The sequence below is a fragment of the Gorilla gorilla genome, chromosome 1, assembly GCF_029281585.2.
Source record: "Gorilla gorilla gorilla isolate KB3781 chromosome 1, NHGRI_mGorGor1-v2.1_pri, whole genome shotgun sequence".
NCBI lineage: Eukaryota > Metazoa > Chordata > Mammalia > Primates > Hominidae > Gorilla > Gorilla gorilla.
Genome location: NC_073224.2, coordinates 40,015,681 through 40,034,218, shown reverse-complemented (window position 1 = coordinate 40,034,218; position 18,538 = coordinate 40,015,681). Strand labels below are relative to the sequence as shown.

The following is an 18,538-nucleotide window of genomic DNA, read 5'->3' as shown; positions in this document are numbered from 1 at the left end:
AGTGATAGATTGTATCATATTTTTACTATACCTTTTCTATGTTTAGGTACACAAATACCGTTGTATTACAGTTATCTACTGTATTCAGTACAGTAACATGTTGTAAAGGTTTGTAGCCTAGGAGCAACAGGCTATGCCATACAGCCTAGGCATGTAGCAGGCTACACCATCTAGGTTTGTCTAAGTACACTCTATGATGTTCACACAATGATGAAACTGCCTAACGACACATTTCTCAGACTGAATCCTTGTTAAGACACACATGAGGGCCAGGTGACATTTTCAAAAAAATAAAAACTAGGTCGGGTGTGGTGGCTCATGCCTTTAATCCCAGCACTTTGGAAGGTTGAGGCAGGTGGATCACTTGAGGCCAGGAGTTCAAGACCAGCCTGGCCAACATGGCAAAACCCTGTCTCTGCTAAAACTACAAAAATTAGCCGGGCATGGCGGCACACACCTGTAATTCCAGCTATTCGAGTGGCTGAGGCATGAGAATTGCCTGAGGTTGCTGTGAGCCGAGATCACGCCGCTGCACTCCAGCCTGGGTGACAGAGCGAGACTCTGTCTCCAAAAAAAAAGAGAGATGCATGACTATAATTTTAAGTCCTTGATTAATTTAAAAGAAGGCAAAACAGGTGAGAAAAAGGGGGACATAACAGACAGGTCAAATAGCAAACAAACAAAAACTAAGGTAGTAGATATAAACTCCAATACATCCACAATTGCATTTAAATGTAAATGGACTAAATATTCTCATTGTAAGATTATCAGTCTACACTTAAAATACACAAAAAACCAACTATATATGCTGCTCATAGATATGCATTAAACATAAGGACATTTTAAAAGTTGAAAGTACAGGGGAAAAGAAAAGATAACATGCAAACATTATCCAAAACAAAGCTGGAATGTAGCTATAGTAATATCAGACAATGAGGACTTTCACAGAGATGAAAAGAGGCATAACATAAGAATGAAGGGTCAATCCCTAGGAGGATATAAGAATTCTAAATCTGGCCGGGCGTGGTGGCTCACGCCTGTAATCCTAACACTTTGGGAGTCCGAGGCGGGCGGATCACGAGGTCAGGATATCGAGACCATCATGCACCTGTAGTCTCAGCTACTCGGGAGGCTGAGGCAGGAGAATCACTTGAACCCAGGAGGCGGAAGTTGCAGTGAGCCAAGATTGTGTCACTGCTCTCCAGCCTGGGCGACAGAGCAAGACTCTGTCTCAAACAAAAAAAAAGAATTCTGAATCTGTAGGCAACAAATAACATAGCTTCAAACCATATAAAGCACAAGTCAATAGACTAAAAGTAGGTAAATCCACAATCATAGCAGACTTTTTAAAGCCTCTCTCGATAGCTTATTGAATAAGCAAACCAAAATCACTTAAAAATCTGATCAATATGAATAATAAACCAGACTAGATAGACGGATCACTGCACTCAACATGAATTATTTTCAGGTAAACATGGAACATTTACCAAAATATTCCCATTTGGAATCAACGGCAAGACCCTTATTTTACAAAAGAGAAAACCACGGTAGAGCCCAAGGTCACACTGGAAGCACAGTTGTAATCAAAAGCCAGCTATTATGATGAACTAAAGTTCAGTTCTGACCCCATATCCAATATATGACCCTTTCTTTCACACCACTCTTTAAGAAAATCTAATATCCACAGATCATCCTGCCCATAGCATCACAGTCATAATGTCCCATAGCCAAATTGGACTTAGGACTCACGCCCCGCCCCCATTTCAGCATCAAAATGAGCCCCTGGAATTGGAAAGTCCTTGACTTCCACTTCTATATAGCTGAATACCTACTGCTAACCTTGCTGAAAACCCGTCTGGGTCCCTGCAGCAGCCCTACCTCCCTGAGACCTAGAGCAATCCCTTTCCTTCATAACCCCGTGTAAAAACTTCCTAAAGTCTGTCAGTCTGCACCTGAAAAACACCTTTCCTCCATGAAGGGAAGAAAGGCTAGAGGTATTTTCTAGGAGAACAAAGCGCAACAGTGCAACTGCAAACTGTTTGGACGATGACCCACCAGTAAGCTATATATTTCACATTGTAGTGAAGAACATACTTAAATAGTACGTATGTCTCTGAAACTAAAATATCTTGCCACGTGTATAGTTCATTGTAAGGATGTACGATATTAATTCCAATCTTTTCTATTGAATTCCATTCTGTTTAACTTGTTTTTTGAGACAGAGTCTCACTCTGTCGCCCCCACTGGAGTGCAGTGGCGCGATCTCAGCTCACTGCAACCTCTCCCTCCTGGGCTCAAGCAATTCTTGTGCTTCAGCCTCCCGAGTAGCCAGGATTACAGGCACATGCCACCACACCTAGCTAATTTTTGTATTTTTGTATTTTGTATTTTGTATTTTGTAAAATTTAATGCATCAGGATCAGCATATAGGTCAGCATATAAAAAACAAGTTAACCTACAGTTTGAAAGGTTCAACTGGGTGAGCTAGAAGGCCCAGAATTCCCCACTAGGGCCAGAACGGCACGTTCTTTCCTGACCTGGCTTCTCTTTGCTCCCATCCTGCCATCTCCAAGCCTGAAACATCATCTGTCAATTGCTTGGGCAACAACATGAGCATCTCTGAATCATAGCTGTGGGCAATCCTCCAGCACACAGACACCCACAGATGGCTCCGTGCATCAGGCAGGTGTCAGCAAAGGCTCCAGAGGCTTCTGATGCTACAAAGCACCCAAGACCAGGGCTTCAACTCCGCTAACCCAGGCTCCCTCTGACTACCCATAATCCCCCACCCTCTGAGGAGAGCTCTCTACCTTTTTCTTCCTACACATCTTCCTATATATAACCCCTTCCACATCAGTCTCTGTCTTCCTTAACCCGTCACCCAAAAGGGTCTGACTACTGCCTCCTTCACCAGGACTTCGTGGTGCTCCACCAGATTCTAATTCACCATCAAGACTTTCATTCTGACCACTTTTCCCAAACAGCCTGCATTAGCTCTACCGCTTCTTCCCACCCCACAAAGACTCCCAAGTGAGGACTGCACCAGTCCTGAAACACGTCAAACTCAGCCTTCCAGGGACAGGCTCACCAAGAGTCTAGAGTGAAGGGAAGAGGGAGGTGACAGAGAAAAGGTACCAATGTGAAAACAGGGTAGCTCTTGCCCTCAATATCATGGGGAAAGAAGACAGCCTCCATTCAATATTTTAATAAGAAATAATACATGTTACCCAACGACAAGCCAATGTGCAAAGCAGGTAACATGCCAAGTCTTCCAGGGGATAAGGACCACTAGAGGCCACCAAGGCAGTGATTCTCAAACTCATTCTGACAGCAGAACTCAGGGAGGTGTGATATTCTATGAGGGACTGCTTGAAATGTTACCCCAGGAAAAGGAAATAAGCAAATACTCTTGGCTCTCACATAGATGACACTTCATACTAAATTCCTGAATGGCTAAGTAGAGTGGATGCCAAATATTAAGGTAAAAATTATGAAAGAAAACCTTACCGTTGAGAAAATTCTATCCAGTTAACCAAGTCTGCTCAGCACCTTGGAGAGGGGGGCCAGCCATCATTCAATGTCAGAACCCACACACATTACACAGCTCCCAGAATACCAGGCTCTTGGGGAGCACAGTACGTGAGCCTCTGCCCAGAACCAGTCTTGAACAAGTAGGATGGGGTTTCCAAAAGAGAATAGGCAGGAGCGGAGAACAGCATGTATGATGGATGGTGTATGGGAGGAAAAACATAAACCAGCAAAGAGACAGGCAGACCCATGAGAGTGCATCTCCATGCCCCACCCAGCATCAGCACCATCATGGACCACTCAGACCTCTGCTGTCTACAGCCCTGGAACTAACCACTCACCCAAGGTCAGGGTCCAAATCAAGCCACCAGAACTGTGGCTTGCATTAATTATATCACCTGGAGAACCTACTGAGGACAGCTGAGTGTTAAAGAAATGCAATCCCAGTAACTAACTTAAGAGTGTACCACCATAAAGGAGATGGCACTTTAACAGGAACATCTGGGCCAGCGAATTAGCAGCAGCATGACAAACATGATGCCATCAAAGCAGACACAACTGCTATAAACCTTCACTATAAAATCACCCTTCAACTTCTATAAAAAGAGCGCATGTGTACTGGGCACAATGACAACTCAATCCCCCAAAGTACAGACAAACGGCTTTAAACAGCAGCAGCTGGAGGCCATGGCATCTTGTCACTCCACTCATGAGCCGCAGGCCTGTGGGGACCCAGCAAATGGGCTCCCTAAATGTCTGGTCCCAGGGGAAAGAAAGCCCTGCTGAGTTGCTGAACAGCCCCAGGGAAGAGCTTTTCCTCACTGCCCAGCCTCCTTCCTGAGAGGCCTCCACAGCAGCCGACTGGTAGTGAGCCTGAGGCAGGGGTGAAACAGAGATGCTGCAGACACCGCCTCCAGGCGAGGCCTGCCGGGCAGTCCAAACTCAGCTCCTGGCACAGCATCGGCCCTGTACCAACCCGCAGGGGAGAGCCAGGCAGAGCTGGAATCCAGTAACTGAATCATCCTCCCATGAAAAGCTCCAGCTCCCCAAAAGCTCATGCAGGGGCAGCCACCGCCACCTGCTCCCCCAACGCCCTCCCCAGGATACTGCTGGGTCCCCACCTCCATGCAGGCCGCAGCGTGGTGCCCAGGCAGGGCAAGTGAGGCAGTCCAGGGGCACACAGCCACCTTACCTCCGAAGTTGGCCAGCCGGCCAATCCTCGTCACAGGCACCTTCCGCTCCCGGGCATGCTCGCTGAGCTGGAGGGAGACGAGAAAGAGACCTGTGGAATCAGCCAAGGGGACAGGACCAACCTTCAGAGGCTCCTGTTGCCCCCACATCTCCTCTCCACCCCACAGGCAGCAGCTCCGCCTGACAGCACACTCCACCAAGAGAAGGCCACCACGCTCCTAAAAACCCCAGACCACAGCACCCAGGAAAAGTCCCTAGAGCAGGGCCCAAGGCCATCACTGCTGTGGGTGGAGCTACCTCGGCCCTCCAGGGGCCTCCCAGACGCACCGTCTGTTTGTGCTGCTTGTTCTCGGGGCGAGCCTTAGCCTGCCGGGCCTTCTCAATGTCCTCGGCTGTGAGGCCCCCAACAGGGGATTGGTCCTGGTGGAAGAACCTTCGCTGAAAGCCCATGGCAGAGAATGAGTCTCTGGGGTTTGCAAAGAGCCTCCCGTTGGCCCTGCCCAGAGGGGAGGAGGCCTGGCCGGGGAACCCGGCTTCTCTAAAGGGTCCACTGGCCACGTAGGCAGGAGCTGGGCCCTCGCTGTGGGCATGACCCAGGGGTGGGGGCGCTGACTGATCGGGAGCGGAGGCTGCAGAGAAGTCTGTGGAGGCTCCGGCTGCCTGCGGGACTGAGAAGTGGAACTCCCCTTCTGGGCCGTCGAAGTTCTCAGCAAAATATTCTTCATGTTTATCCTGACCCTGCAGGGAGCAAAGGCCAGTATTAGGAGAGCAAGAGCGAGCCAGGAGCTCCTCCCTGCCTGTCCCCTGCTGCTCAGGACAGCACACCACCAGCATCCCACCCCCTCCCACCTCCAGAGATGGCACAATGCTGCACCTGAGGCCCCGCACCCTTCCCAGCCTGGGAGCCGGGACCTGGGCTCCAGCCCTGCTTCTGTTGGGGCTCTGCTGTGTGGTCCCAGGTGGGACACTGAGCACCTACTGTGTGCCCAGCCGGGGCCCGGCCAAGTGCACACTACGCCCGCAGCGGGTTCCTCACCTATAAAACAGGGCCAAGGAGGCCTTTGGAGATGGTAAACCAGGGTGCAAAAGACAGGGAAAGCTCTGAGAGGTGAACACACAGCCTAAGGCCAGCAAGGGGTGAGGGAAGCACACCGACGGGCCCACCTAAGCCCACAGCTTACTGCAGACATGGATGCCACCCACCAGCCGGGGTGTGCATGTAACAGATTCTCACTGGAGAGGTGGTCACAACCAGGACCAGGCCTGGCCGTCCCTAAGAGCTCAGGGTACAGGGAAACGGAGGGGCAGGGGAGAGGATACGCCGTGTTTTCTTTGTGATGGTCACCAAGGCCTGAGCTTCGGGCCCAGGTCCTTTCTGCTTCTGAACCAGGAGTGACCTTGAGTGAGCTCCTGACCCTTCTCTGCTACTTCCTCATCTGAAAATAGGGCTCCTCACAGTCACAGTTACTGGAGGCCACAGACAGGGCCAGGAAACAGCACCCAGGAGCCTATAATTAGAACAGCGCCGGCTTCTAGAGGGAGACCAGTGGCCTGGATTCTCGGCTTCAACTGAAACAAATGAAATGCGCAGGGTATGCAGACAGCAGGATACCCAAGCCTCACGTTCTGCTGTCTAAGATGTCACAGGATGGGAGGCAGGAGAGAGACAGGCTGTTACACTCACTTCAAAAACAGGAAACTGAGGCAAAGACGGCTGATATGCTGGTGAAGGTCACCAGGCAGCAAATGACAGAGCCGGGATCCAACACCCAGGCTGGCCCTGCTGGCTGCGGCACTACTCTCAGAGTAGAAACAAGTTGTATTTATGCCAGTGCGATGGCTCACACCTGTAATCCCAGCACTTTGGGAGGATGAAGCGGGCAGATCACCTGAGGTCAGGAGTTCGAGACCAGCCTGGCCAACATGGCGAAACCCCATCTCTACTAAAAATACAAAAATTAGCCAGGCGTGGTGGCAGGCACCTGTAATCCCAGCTACTCAGGAGGCTGAGGCAGGAGAATCGCTTGAACCTGGGAGGCGGAGGTTGCAGTGTGCTGAGATTGCACCACTGCACTCCAGCCTGAGCAATGGAGCAAGACTCCGTCTCAAAAAAATAAAAAATAAAAAACCACAGAAGTCATACTTAAATTCACAGAGCCCCCAGGGAAGCCTTGCCAGTGAGGGAGCCTGGGCAGGGCCCTCCTTCTGCCCCATCACTCCCATGATGGTTCCCTGGCCCTGTGCTACTAACACCTGTTGGTGTCGCTGTGGAAGCCCAAGGCCAGTGGGGGGTCCCCAGGGCCCCGAAGGGACCCGGACTCAGTAAGTATCTGCTGAATGAATGTGGAAGCAACCTTGAGGGGCTGGAGGGAGACAGGATCCTGGAGTCCGTGACCTTCCTCCCCTCGCGAGAAGGGAGACACGGAAAAGCGAAGCACTGAGGGAGTGAATGGCAACGCACTGCGGGCAGCCACCCTGCTCCAGTGCCTACCCTGCTCCCGTGCATCCTGGGTGGTGTGGCTCGTCACTCACCCCTACCTCCGAGTGACTGATGGGGAATCCCTGCCCCTTCCAGACATGCTTTGGGAGCAGAGGGTTGGAGAGTGCCTGAGTAGGAGGCCCTGCTCACCATTACAGCTAAGGCCTGCCCAGGCTGTCTCACTCCTGGGCAGGCCCAAGTGAGCTGGGCAACCTCACTTTCTGAGTGTCCCACAGGCAAAACACCCAAGAGTGAGGCCAAGGCCCCACACTCAGGCACCAAACCAGGCAAGGGGAGGGCAAGAGCATGGAGTCCAGGCTGGGAGGGGACAAGAATTCTGGTCCTGTCACTCGTTATGAGTCCTGCAGCAAATTGCTTCATCTCAGTTTCCTCATCTGAGAAATGGGTGTGATGGTCCAGGCTGGCCCCCATCCCAGGACAGTGGTGAGGCTCGGAGGAGAGCACAGGTGTGAGGACGTCTGAACATTAAAGGCAGGCATGCTTGGTGACAGAGCCACTGTATCACTGTGGGATCCTCCCAGAGCGGCAGGGAAGGGCCTGCGGGTCCTAAACCTGAGACTGAGATGCCTGGGGGCTGCGACAGCCTCACAGCCTGCAGGAGGGTGGTGACCTTTGTCCAGAAATCAGCCATCCACAGAACAGACGTGGAAGGAGAGAGGCTGCGACACAACCTCCAATGCACACATGCCTAAGCACACACACACAGGTGCACACGCACAACAGGCACACAAACACCCTCCACCCTGTCTCCTTGACTGTCAGGGAAGCTGCTGGCAACTGTGCAAGGTGACGCCATGGTGGGCCGTGCTCTGCTGTAGCCAGCCCTGTCTATAGTCACCTCTCCAGCACACGATTTCACTGAAAATCACCCCTTGGAGGTAAGACGTCAAGGCTTCCTGGACCTTGGCACAAAAGGTCATCTCCTCCCCTAGATGCCACAGGGATGAGAGAGAGGCTGGAGATGAAGCTGCTCTTGGAAAGGCTGTGCCAGCTGCCACCAAGGAAAGGAGAGCCCCCAATCAGGAGCCCAGAAACCCTCAGCAAACTGAAGGAGAAAAATGAGGCCAGGCCTTGGCGGAGGCTCAGCAGGCTCAGTGGGAAGGGCCTTCGAAGGCTGAGCCAGGCTGATGGACACATGGGCCCCAGTAAAAACTGCATTGTGTGTCTCCAAAGTGCATACACTGAAACCTAGCCCCTAGTGTGATAGTATTGGGAGGTGGGGCCTTTGGGAAGTAATTAAGTCATGAGAATGAAGCCCTCCTCAATGGGATTGGTGCCCTCATAACACAGGCCCTAGAAAGCAGCCTTGCCCTCCTCCTGCCCCATGAGGACACAGTGAGAAGATGGCCATCTATGGATTAGGAAACAGGCCCTCACCAGACACTGAATCTTCTGGCACCTTAATATTGGACTTTCCAGTCTTTAGAACTTTGAGAAATAAGCGTGCATTGTTTAAGCCACCAGTCTATGGAATTCTGTTATAGTTGTCACAGCCTCACACAGGGGCCCTGTCCCACCCTGGAAGGACCGTGGGACGCATTAGCTGGTGGGCCCTCAGGCCCTGGCCACCAAAGACCAGTTGCCATGGTCACAGCCCTTGGTCTCCCCCAGAGCTCCAGGTCCCACCCTCTTCCTGCCAGCACCCCTCCCACTGCCAGGCCCCCTTACCTGCACCTTCCCCAAGAACATGCCAATCTGCTCCACAGCCGTGGACTGCAGGGCCCTGGCCGCCATGATCAGCTCCCCTCCGATGCCCAAGTGCTGCAGGTGGGTTTCCACGGCCGCCTGGGTCAGCTTGACAAGGCCTTTAGCCACCATGATGGTGTCTCCCAATATGGCAGCCATCCTTCGGGGCTGGAAGAGAGGAGGCCAAGTCAGGGGAGGCCCCAGGCCTCTGCAGGCCAAACCCACACTACCAACTCCACACCAAACTCTGAGCAGAAGGTCCAGAGGGCTGGTTTTTCCACTGATCTCCCCTTCTGCTAAGAGATAAGAAAGGGCCCAGGGCTCAAGGGAGGCTCCACGTGACTCTGGACACTCCAGGGGAATGGAGCAGAATAAAGGCCGTTGAGTCAGTGGTGCGGTGTGCTCGCTGCTTCCCACACATTTCCTCACCTGGGCCTCACAAGCACCCTACGGAAAACCTGAGGCACAGACAGGTGGCGTGATTCATGATTCACAGCAGAACCAGGACTTGAGTCAGGCGCACAGACTCGCAGTCTAGGGTTCTTCCCTCTGGACCAAAACTGCCTGTTGGGAGAGGAGCATTCAATTCCCAAAGAACTTCCCTGCAAGGTCCAGGGGACCACTCACGGCATTGGTGCTCCAACCCAAACCCACAGGGGCTGAGGCTGCCTGTCCCTGCCCAGCACCATTGCTCTGCCCAGTGAGGCCTGTGACGGATATCCACAGACCAAGGGACAACCAGAGCCCCTCCCTGACCCCTCAGGGTCAGCCCACCCTCAGCTTCAACTATTCACCAAACCGATGTTTTCAAACTGCAGTCCAGACCCACAGTGCAATAAATTTGGAAGATCCTAACCACCATTCAAAAGAAATGAACAACCACCACCACCACCAAGCACCACTACTACCACCACCACCACCACCACCATCACCACCGCCACCGCCGCCACCACCACCACCACCAAGCACCACCACCACCAAGTACCACCACCACCACCAAGCACCACCACCAAGTACCACCGCCACCACCAAGTACCACCACCACCACCACACCAAGTACCACCACCACCACCAAGTACCATCACCACCAAGTACCACCACTACCACCAAGTACCACTACCACCAAGTACCACCACCAAGCACCACCACCACCAAGTACCATCACCACCAAGTATCACCGACACCACCACCAAGTACCACCACCACCACCAAGCACCACCACCACCACCAAGCACCACTGACACCACCACCAAGTACCACCACCACCAAGTACCACCACCAAGTACCACCGCCACCACCAAGTACCACCACCACTACCACCAAGGACCACCACCAAGTACCATCACCACCACCACCACCACCACCAAGTACCACCACCACCACCACCACCACCACCAAGTACCACCACTACCACCAAGTACCACCACCACCACCAAGTACCACCACCACCACCACCACCAAGCACCAACACCACCACCAAGCACCAACACCACCAAGCACCACCACATGATGCAAAATCAAAAAGGAAGCATCAAGGAGCACTGTGGGTAGCTTTCTTAGTTTACTTGTCCTACTTTCAAAGTGGCAAATACATAAGCCATCTAAAAAAGTACACACTGAATAGTACTTGGTTGTGTCTTTCTTCCTACCTAAACAGTTGCATCCTACATACCCAGTGAACTCCCAACTGGTGCCAAGCCCCACCCTAGACAGTGGCGCCAGAGCCAGGAAGCAGAGATGGTGAGCGCCCACTCTGCTGGAAGGAGGGCCCAATAAGGGGAAATACCCCATAGATATATGGTCCTGCATACTGGGAGGCAAAACCTGTTCTTCTCAAATCAATAAACACAGACTGCTAATAAACAGATGCTGCTAATGAACACAGTCTGTCATTTGTGAGCAGACTAACATGTAGACTCATTTCAAAACCACAGCCTGTACCCACCCCCCTTTGACAAATATCGCTGACCTACTGTTCAGGGGCCACACCACCCACACCTCCCCTTACCATACAAAGTGAACCCTTCACACCTCATCAACATCAGGTACTTTTTTTTTTTTAAGAGAGGGGTCTCACTATGTTGCCCGGGATGGAGTGCCAAGGCTGTTCACAGGCATAATCATGGCACCCTACAGCCTCAAATTCCAAGGCTCAAGTGATCCTCCCACCTCAGGCTCTCAAGCAGCTGGAATTACAGGCCTGCACCACCATGCCAGCTTAAGACCAGGTATTTTTCTGCAAGGGAGTCTCCACTCTCACAGAAGTAGAAAGGAGGGAAGGGGAATAACTACCAGAAGGAAACATCTGTCCAGAACTTTTCTCACCTTCTGTTTTCAAAACTTAGGTCTTAAAACCCTACTTCTAATGCACCACAATCCCAAAGTGCCTCATAATTCAACGATCCCACAATTTCGCTGCAAATCCCTTCCAGGGGTGTACCAAGAACCAGGCACACAGCTACACCAGGAGGTATTTTCATCATGATTTTAAAGAAATAAAAGCCCTCAAACCATGTAACACACAAGTTAAAAATCCTATCAGCACCGTGACTTCATCTGCAAGTACCAGGCCCTCGCTAGGAACACCAGTCTCCCACCTACCCTACTTCTTTCTGCTGCTCCATGAGCACGTTTTGGGGGTCTCGCCTGTGAGTAACTGAAATGAAGTGTTTGGGCTCTGTGCCTCCTTGGTACAGCAGCCTCCTGAAGGCCTCCGTGTGCCTGCCTGCTCTCCTCTGAGGAGGGGCAGCCAAAACAGTGACCATAAATGATAAAGCAGTGGGGGTGGGAGACAGGTGCTCATGTTTGGGAGTGTCCACTAGCCAGGCATGAAACCAAAATAAAAAGTCAGCCGGAGGTTCCTTCAACACAAGTTCACTGACCTCTCCCAGGGCTCTGGGCTAGTTCCTGCAGGCCCCAGATGAACCTGCCCTGGCCCAGGGCTCATAGCAGCGTGGCATGCCCGTACCTCTATAATGGGCACAGACACCAGGAAGACAGCTAGGGGCCAACTGATGCTGACACGCCAGGATCGGAGGCAGAGTGGAAGAGACGACCTGGAGCCGGGACGTGGGACTCCACGCCCACACCCACCAGCTGCCGCTGCCCAGCGTGAGGCTCAACCTCTTCCCCTCCTCCTCAGTAGCTCAGTACGGAAGGGCTCTGGGTGCCTCATCAGACCCCTTTTCTGGTGCTAATGTGCTAACCTGCTCTAACAGGCTTTTGTGGAGTTGATAGTCTTTTTGATTTACTTGGGTGGCATGATGGTTATTTTTGGCTATACTATGGCGATGGCTACTGAGGAGTATCCTGAAACATGAGGATCAAATATTGACATCTGAGGGGCTTTATTATTAGGACTATTAATGGAATTGATGCTGGTTCGGTGACTAGCTGAGCACGATGGAGTTGGGATCACGATTAAAGTAAATAAATGTCTTCATTGAAGTGTCTAGAGAGAAAAAGAACCGTGATAAATGCAGCTTCCCAACCCCACGGACAGGGGTTAAGAAAGCTGCACAAGGCTGTGTTCCCACCACAGGAGGGGGTTTTCTGGCCAAACTTTCACTCTCTGACCTTTCAGGGACACCGTCTCACTCATGCTGGAGACAAGGCTCCGACTCAGGGATCCTGACCTGCACACGAGCTGTAAATTATTTGGGTCATGGGGACCTTCAAATCTAGTCTCCAAAACCAAAAGACACCCCCACGGGCTGTCTAACCGGCCAGATACAAGAAGATATATCAATAGGAAAATGAGTTGTGTCCTTTTTAAAAATGAATTCAACAGTCAATCCTGACAGACAGCAGATGAGATTATCACACTGTCCACTCAGGACCCACCAGAAGGAAGGAATTTTACTCTGAGGATCCCTTATACACTCCAAGTCCCCCCTTCACAGCCAGAACTCACTGTCTGTCACTCATCTCCTCTATGACAGCAGGCCAGGGACGTCATCTGCATTACCAAGCCACTGTTCAGTCTCCTCCGTAAATACAGAGCACAGCATTGTAAACCAGCTCCTCCCCAGCAAAGCATGGTGTCTGTTCTAAAAGCCAAGGACCCACTGTCCTGAAGTCTCTTGCAGTCATATCTGCCACCAAAGCCTAGACATGACTGGTATAAGAAGGTAGAAGCAAGTGGCACAAAAAGCCTTTCTTCTGGGCAAAGTGTGAACCAGGGAGGTGGGGGGGGGGCAGGGAGAGTGTGAATCTGGGAGAGTGGGAGCCAGGGAGAGTGTGAACCAGGGAGAGTAGGAGCCAGGGAGAGCAGAAGCCAGGGAGAGCGGAAGCCAGGGAAAGTGTGAACCAGGAGAGTGTGAACCAGGGAGAGTGTGAACCAGGGAGAGGGGGGGAGCCAGGGAGAGTGGGGGAGCCAGGGAGAGTGGGGGAGCCAGGGAGAGTGTGAACCAGGGAGAGTGGGAGCCAGGGAGAGTGAGAGCCAGAGACGGTGGAAACCAGGGAGAGTGGCTGCCAGGGAGAGCATGAACCAGGGAGAGTGGGAACCAGGGAGAATGGGAACCAGGGAGAGAGGGAAACTGTGAACCAGGGAGAGTGTGAACCAGGGAGAGTGAGAGCCAGGGAGAGTGTGAACCAGGGAGAGTGTGAACCAGGGAGAGTGTGAACCAGGGAGTGGGAGCCAGGAAGAGTGTGAACCAGGGAGAGTGGGAGCCAGGAGAGTGTGAACCAGGGAGAGTGTGAACCAGGGAGTGGGAGCCAGGGAGAGTGTGAACCAGGGAGAGTGGGAGCCAGGGAGAGTGGGAGCCAGGGAGAGTGGGAACCAGGGAGAATGGGAACCAGGGAGAGAGGGAGCCAGGGAAACTGTGAACCAGGGAGAGTGTGAACCAGGCAGTGTGTGAACCAGGGAGAGTGTGAACCAGGGAGTGGGAGCCAGGGAGAGTGTGAACCAGGGAGAGTGGCAGCCAGGGAGAGTGGCAGCCAGGGAGAGTGGGAGCCAGGGAGAGTGGCAGCCAGGGAGAGTGGGAGCCAGGGAGAGTGTGAACCAGGGAGTAGGAGCCAGGGAGAGTGTGAACCAGGGAGAGTGGCAGCCAGGGAGAGTGGCAGCCAGGGAGAGTGTGAACCAGGGAGAGTGGCAGCCAGGGAGAGTGGGAGCCAGGGAGAGTGTGAACCAGAGAGTGGGAGCCAGGGAGAGTGTGAACCAGGGAGAGTGTGAACCAGGGAGAGTGGCAGCCAGGGAGAGTGGCAGCCAGGGAGAGTGGGAGCCAGGGAGAGTGTGAACCAGGGAGAGTGGCAGCCAGGGAGAGTGGCAGCCAGGGAGAGTGGGAGCCAGGGAGAGTGTGAACCAGGGAGTGGGAGCCAGGAAGAGTGTGAACCAGGGAGAGTGGGAGCCAGGGAGAGTGAGAGCCAGGGAGAGTGGCAGCCAGGGAGAGTAGGAACCAGGGAGTGGGAGCCAGGGAGAGTGTGAACCAGGGAGAGTGTGAGCCAGGGAGAGTGGGAGCCAGGGAGAGTGAACCAGGAAGAGCGGGAGCCAGGGAGAGTGGGAGTCAGGGAGAGTCCACGCTGAGAAGCCTTCCCCAGGGCAGCTGTCTGCTGCAAGCCTAGTACCCCAACCACCTACAGGTACCTCCTATAGGAAGTACGTCCCAAACTGACCTTACCACCCACACCTCATCCTCCCAGGGCTCCCACCCTGAGGAATGTGGCCACCATACACTTCTTTCAAGCCTCCTCCCCTGCCCTCAAGCATCTGATATTCCCACTGGGTGATGCAGCAACCGTTCACCATGGCTCTGCCCTTCCCTCCACTGCCTTTAGGTTCCAGCCAGGCCAACCCACTCCTGGAACCAGAGAGGCTTCCTCCTGCAGGCCTGTGCAGAGGGGGCACACCTCCTCTCCTCCTCCCGGATCTCAGCACCAACATCACCTCTTCTGGGAAGGCTTCCCCAACATGCCTCCCAGCACCCTGTGCCCATCCCCTCCAGCGCAGCAGTGACCACTTCCTGAATCTGCCTAACTCTCTCCCCAGTCGGATATCAGCCACAGGACAAGGACTACAAGGACCATCAGCCATAGGACAAGGACCACATCTGTCTTCCTCTCTCCAGCACCGAACACCATGCTCAGGATTGAGCAGACAGGTCATTAATATTTGCCAAAGGAAATGAACTCAGCTGGTCCCTCCAAAGTTTGAGAAAGCCTGCTATTCTCTGGCTGGCTCACACTTGCTGGCAACTTTTACTCCACATACAGAATCAAGGGCCTCTCAGGAGGCTGGTCTGAGGCACTGGTCCTCAAGCCGCTGCGAACGTCTCAATCACCTTAAGACGAGTCCAGAGTGCTGGGCCACACCCCTAAGGGTTCCATCTCAGCAGGTCTGGGGTGGGGCCCGGGAATCTGCATCTCTAACAAGTTCCCAGGTGCTGCTGACACTGCGGGTCCCAGGAACTTACTTTGAGAACCCCGCTTCTGGAGGAAGAGAGGGAAGGGGAGCAGAGGTGGCCCATGCCTATGGCCAGGCAGGACACCTCCACAGAGACCCTTTCCTAAGAGTCTCCCCCTGAAACCCTCTTCCCAAGAGTCTGGCTTTGCCCTTAGGCGGAAGTCTTCCACCTGCCCCTTCTTTTTCCATTATTCTTCAAGAAACGGAAAAAGGAAATCAAAAGTGAATGAGCTTAGAGACCGTGACCCACAGAGCAGACCTCCAAAGGCTCTCAAGACTGTCACTTCAAGGATGCTTCGGCAAGGACTGTTTAATGATATTCAGGACACCCTGAGGGGCTGGCAGTGGCCTTCTGCCCCCCTCCCAGCCAGGAACTGTCTTTTCACTTTGGGCATGAACATTCTCAATTTCTAGCCTGTGTGGGCACTGAAACATTCCTTTACATCCTTGAAATTTTTCCTTTTTTACTCTTAGAAAAAGAAAACAATTGACTGTTTCCTCCAAGGACTCACAAGAATGTATGTGTTGGGGCAAAGACTTCAAACTTCTGAACCAAACTCCATGAGTCTCTTTAGATGTAACCTTCACCTCAGTCTTTATGATCACACACCAGGGAGCATCACTCAAACATCTCGGGCAACTCCCGGCTTCTATCTCGCGAGGTCCAGCTTCAGGGTCTCTGTCAGTAGGTCCTGAAATATCCTCACCTGCTACCAGTTTTCAAAGACAACTGAACACATGAAGAACCCAGGAGATGAGAAAGAGGGAAAAAAGCCTCCGTCCTTCCCCTGTCAGTGAGCCCCAGCACAGGCCTGCTGAGTGAGACCTTCACAGCGGGAGCCCAGGAGCCTGTACTCAAAGAGTCTACCCCAGGGCTGGGCTCTCAGAGCTGGCCCCAAAGAGCACATTTTCCAGGAAGTCCCCTCTCCCCTTCTCCTCAGGCCCTGCCTGGCAAAACCTGTCAAATTACATCTCCCTAAAAACAGATGTGAACATTCACTACAAGAATGTAAACATCACAACCTTGCCTAAGATTAGTTAGCTAAACGGTGGAATAGTCATAGGAGGGCATGCCACACAGTCATTGAAAATGACACTGTGGGCCAGGCACAGTGGCTCATGCCTGTAATCCCAGCACTTTGGGAGGCCAAGGCTGGTGGATAACTTGAGGTCAGGAGTTCAAGACCAGCCTAACCAACATGGTGAAACCCCATCTCTACTAAAAATACGAAAGTTATCCAAGCGTGGTGGCATGCGCCTGTAATCCCAGCTACTCGGGAGGCTGAAGCAGGAGGATGGCTTGAAACCAGAAGGCAGAAGCTGCAGTGAGCCAAGATCATGCCACTGCACTCCAGCCTGGGAGACAGAGCCAGACTCCATCTCAAAAAATAAATAAATAAAGTAAAATAACACTGTGAAAGGTGTTTATTGACAAATAAGAAAGTGTATTATTATATATTCCCAGGAAATAAAAAGCAGGTCACAAAACTATCATCTTTCCTTTTGGAGCAGGAAAGGAGAGAAGAAAGGGAGGGAGGTGACAGGAAGCAAAAACAGGAACATTGCTTTTCACAGAGTGGTGGGAAGACAAATCTTTCTATATAGAAAGATTTGTCTATAGATACAGCCTTTGTACCTGTATCTATATTTTCTAAAATATTCTACAAAGAACACGAACTACTTTTACAATAGAAAATAAATGTTATAAAAATAATATCAGGTTGGGTGAAGCGGCACACGCCTGTAATCCCAGCACTTTGGAAGGCCAAGGTGGGAAGATTGCTTGAAGCCAGGAGTTTAAGACCAACCCGGGAAACACAAGGACATCCCCATCTCTACAAACAAAAAAATTAGCCAGGCGTGATGCTGCACCTGTAGTCCCAGCTACTCAGAAGGCTGAACTGGGAGGACTGCTTGAGCCCAGGGATTTGAGGCTGCAGTGAGCTATTATCACACGACTGCACTCCAGCCTGGGTAATAGAGCAAGACCTGTCTCAAAAAAAATAAAATAAAAGATAAATAAAATAAAAATAATCTTAAATATCTTTTATTAAAATTTTAAAAAGTAAGCAAGCACACAAATGTATTCCCCATCCCCTAAGTGCTTGTCCAGAGCAGAACAGGCAAGGGTTAGGCAGCAGATTGGAATGGCATAAACATCGCCTCTCCTTGTTTAGCCACTGTCCTTCATCAGAAGACAACTGCTCCTAACAGGCCACCAGGCGGATGGAATGTGGCACCTCCACTTTGGAGAGAGAGGCTCAACTGCCCTTCTCGGGACAGTGGGGAAAAAAATCACTTGGAACAAGCAGCGGGTCTGCCTGCCTTCCCTAATGTTGGCCTCTGCATTAAAAGATGGAAATAATGAAAGGGTGCTTACCCCTGATCCTCAAAAAAACAGGATCCTAGTTTAGAACTGGGTAGTAAGTGCAGCGACCACATTTTTTGCAACAAAAATTAAGACACATAATTAGTGTCCTTCCAGGGCAGAGGTTAGCAAACCATGGTCCTCAAACCAAATCCAGTCCTACTGCTTGCTTTTTTGTCAATAAAGTTTTATTGGAACACAGCCTGCTCACCCATTTATAGATTACGTATAGCTCATTCGTTTACATATGTATTGTCCCTAGCTGCTTTCTTTTTTTTTTTTTTTTCTTTTTTGGCTACAACAGCAAAGTTCAGCAGTTGCAAGAAAGATCTATGACCCATAAAGCCCAACATATTTACTATTTGTCGACTCATATTCTCGGGCAAGAGTAAAAACCACAGCTGTCCCAGGAAATTTGGAAGGTCACCAGAGTTGAATGAGAACACCCCAATAAGGCTCGTATTGGGGCAAGGACCCCCCCCCATTATAGTTCTGCTCCTGACCCTGAGAAATGGGCTCACCTCGCCAGACACAGAGCTGCCCAACACCCACAGGCCCCCAGGTGAAGCCAGAGAAAGGCAAGCCACCTCTTACTGTATTATCCAGGCCAGGGTGGCCCCTAAGTGCTGCTCATGAAGGGACAGGCCTGGGGGGCTTGGAGGGGGTGTCCAATGCCAACTTCCTGTACAGTTCTCCTCCCTCCTCCTGTCGTTTCAGGAGGCTCACAGCCTAACTGCAGACACCCGCATTCCCCTCCACGTTGTTGGTCCACGGCTTGGGCTTGGGCTGATATAAAATCATCCACCATCTAATCATTCCTTCATCCCTCCACTTTCTCAGCCTCCTTTACAAGAACCCCCTTGCA

The 18,538-nt window shown here is 51.9% G+C and overlaps 1 protein-coding gene across 5 annotated transcripts in view; it reads right to left on the bottom strand.

Annotated features, from left to right (window-relative positions):
* The window catches only part of COQ8A (coenzyme Q8A), a 47,090-nt gene that overhangs the window by 16,589 nt on the left and 11,963 nt on the right, over positions 1-18,538 (bottom strand). For all 5 annotated transcript variants that reach the window (XM_055371720.2, XM_019031284.3, XM_063708546.1 and 2 more), the window contains 3 exons: positions 8,888-9,073; positions 5,047-5,457; positions 4,721-4,787 (listed from right to left, as the gene is read on the bottom strand). In XM_055371720.2, the coding sequence (XP_055227695.2) occupies positions 4,721-4,787; positions 5,047-5,457; positions 8,888-9,064 (655 nt within the window). In that variant the 5' untranslated portion in view covers positions 9,065-9,073. The remainder of the gene's footprint in view (positions 1-4,720; positions 4,788-5,046; positions 5,458-8,887; positions 9,074-18,538) is intronic.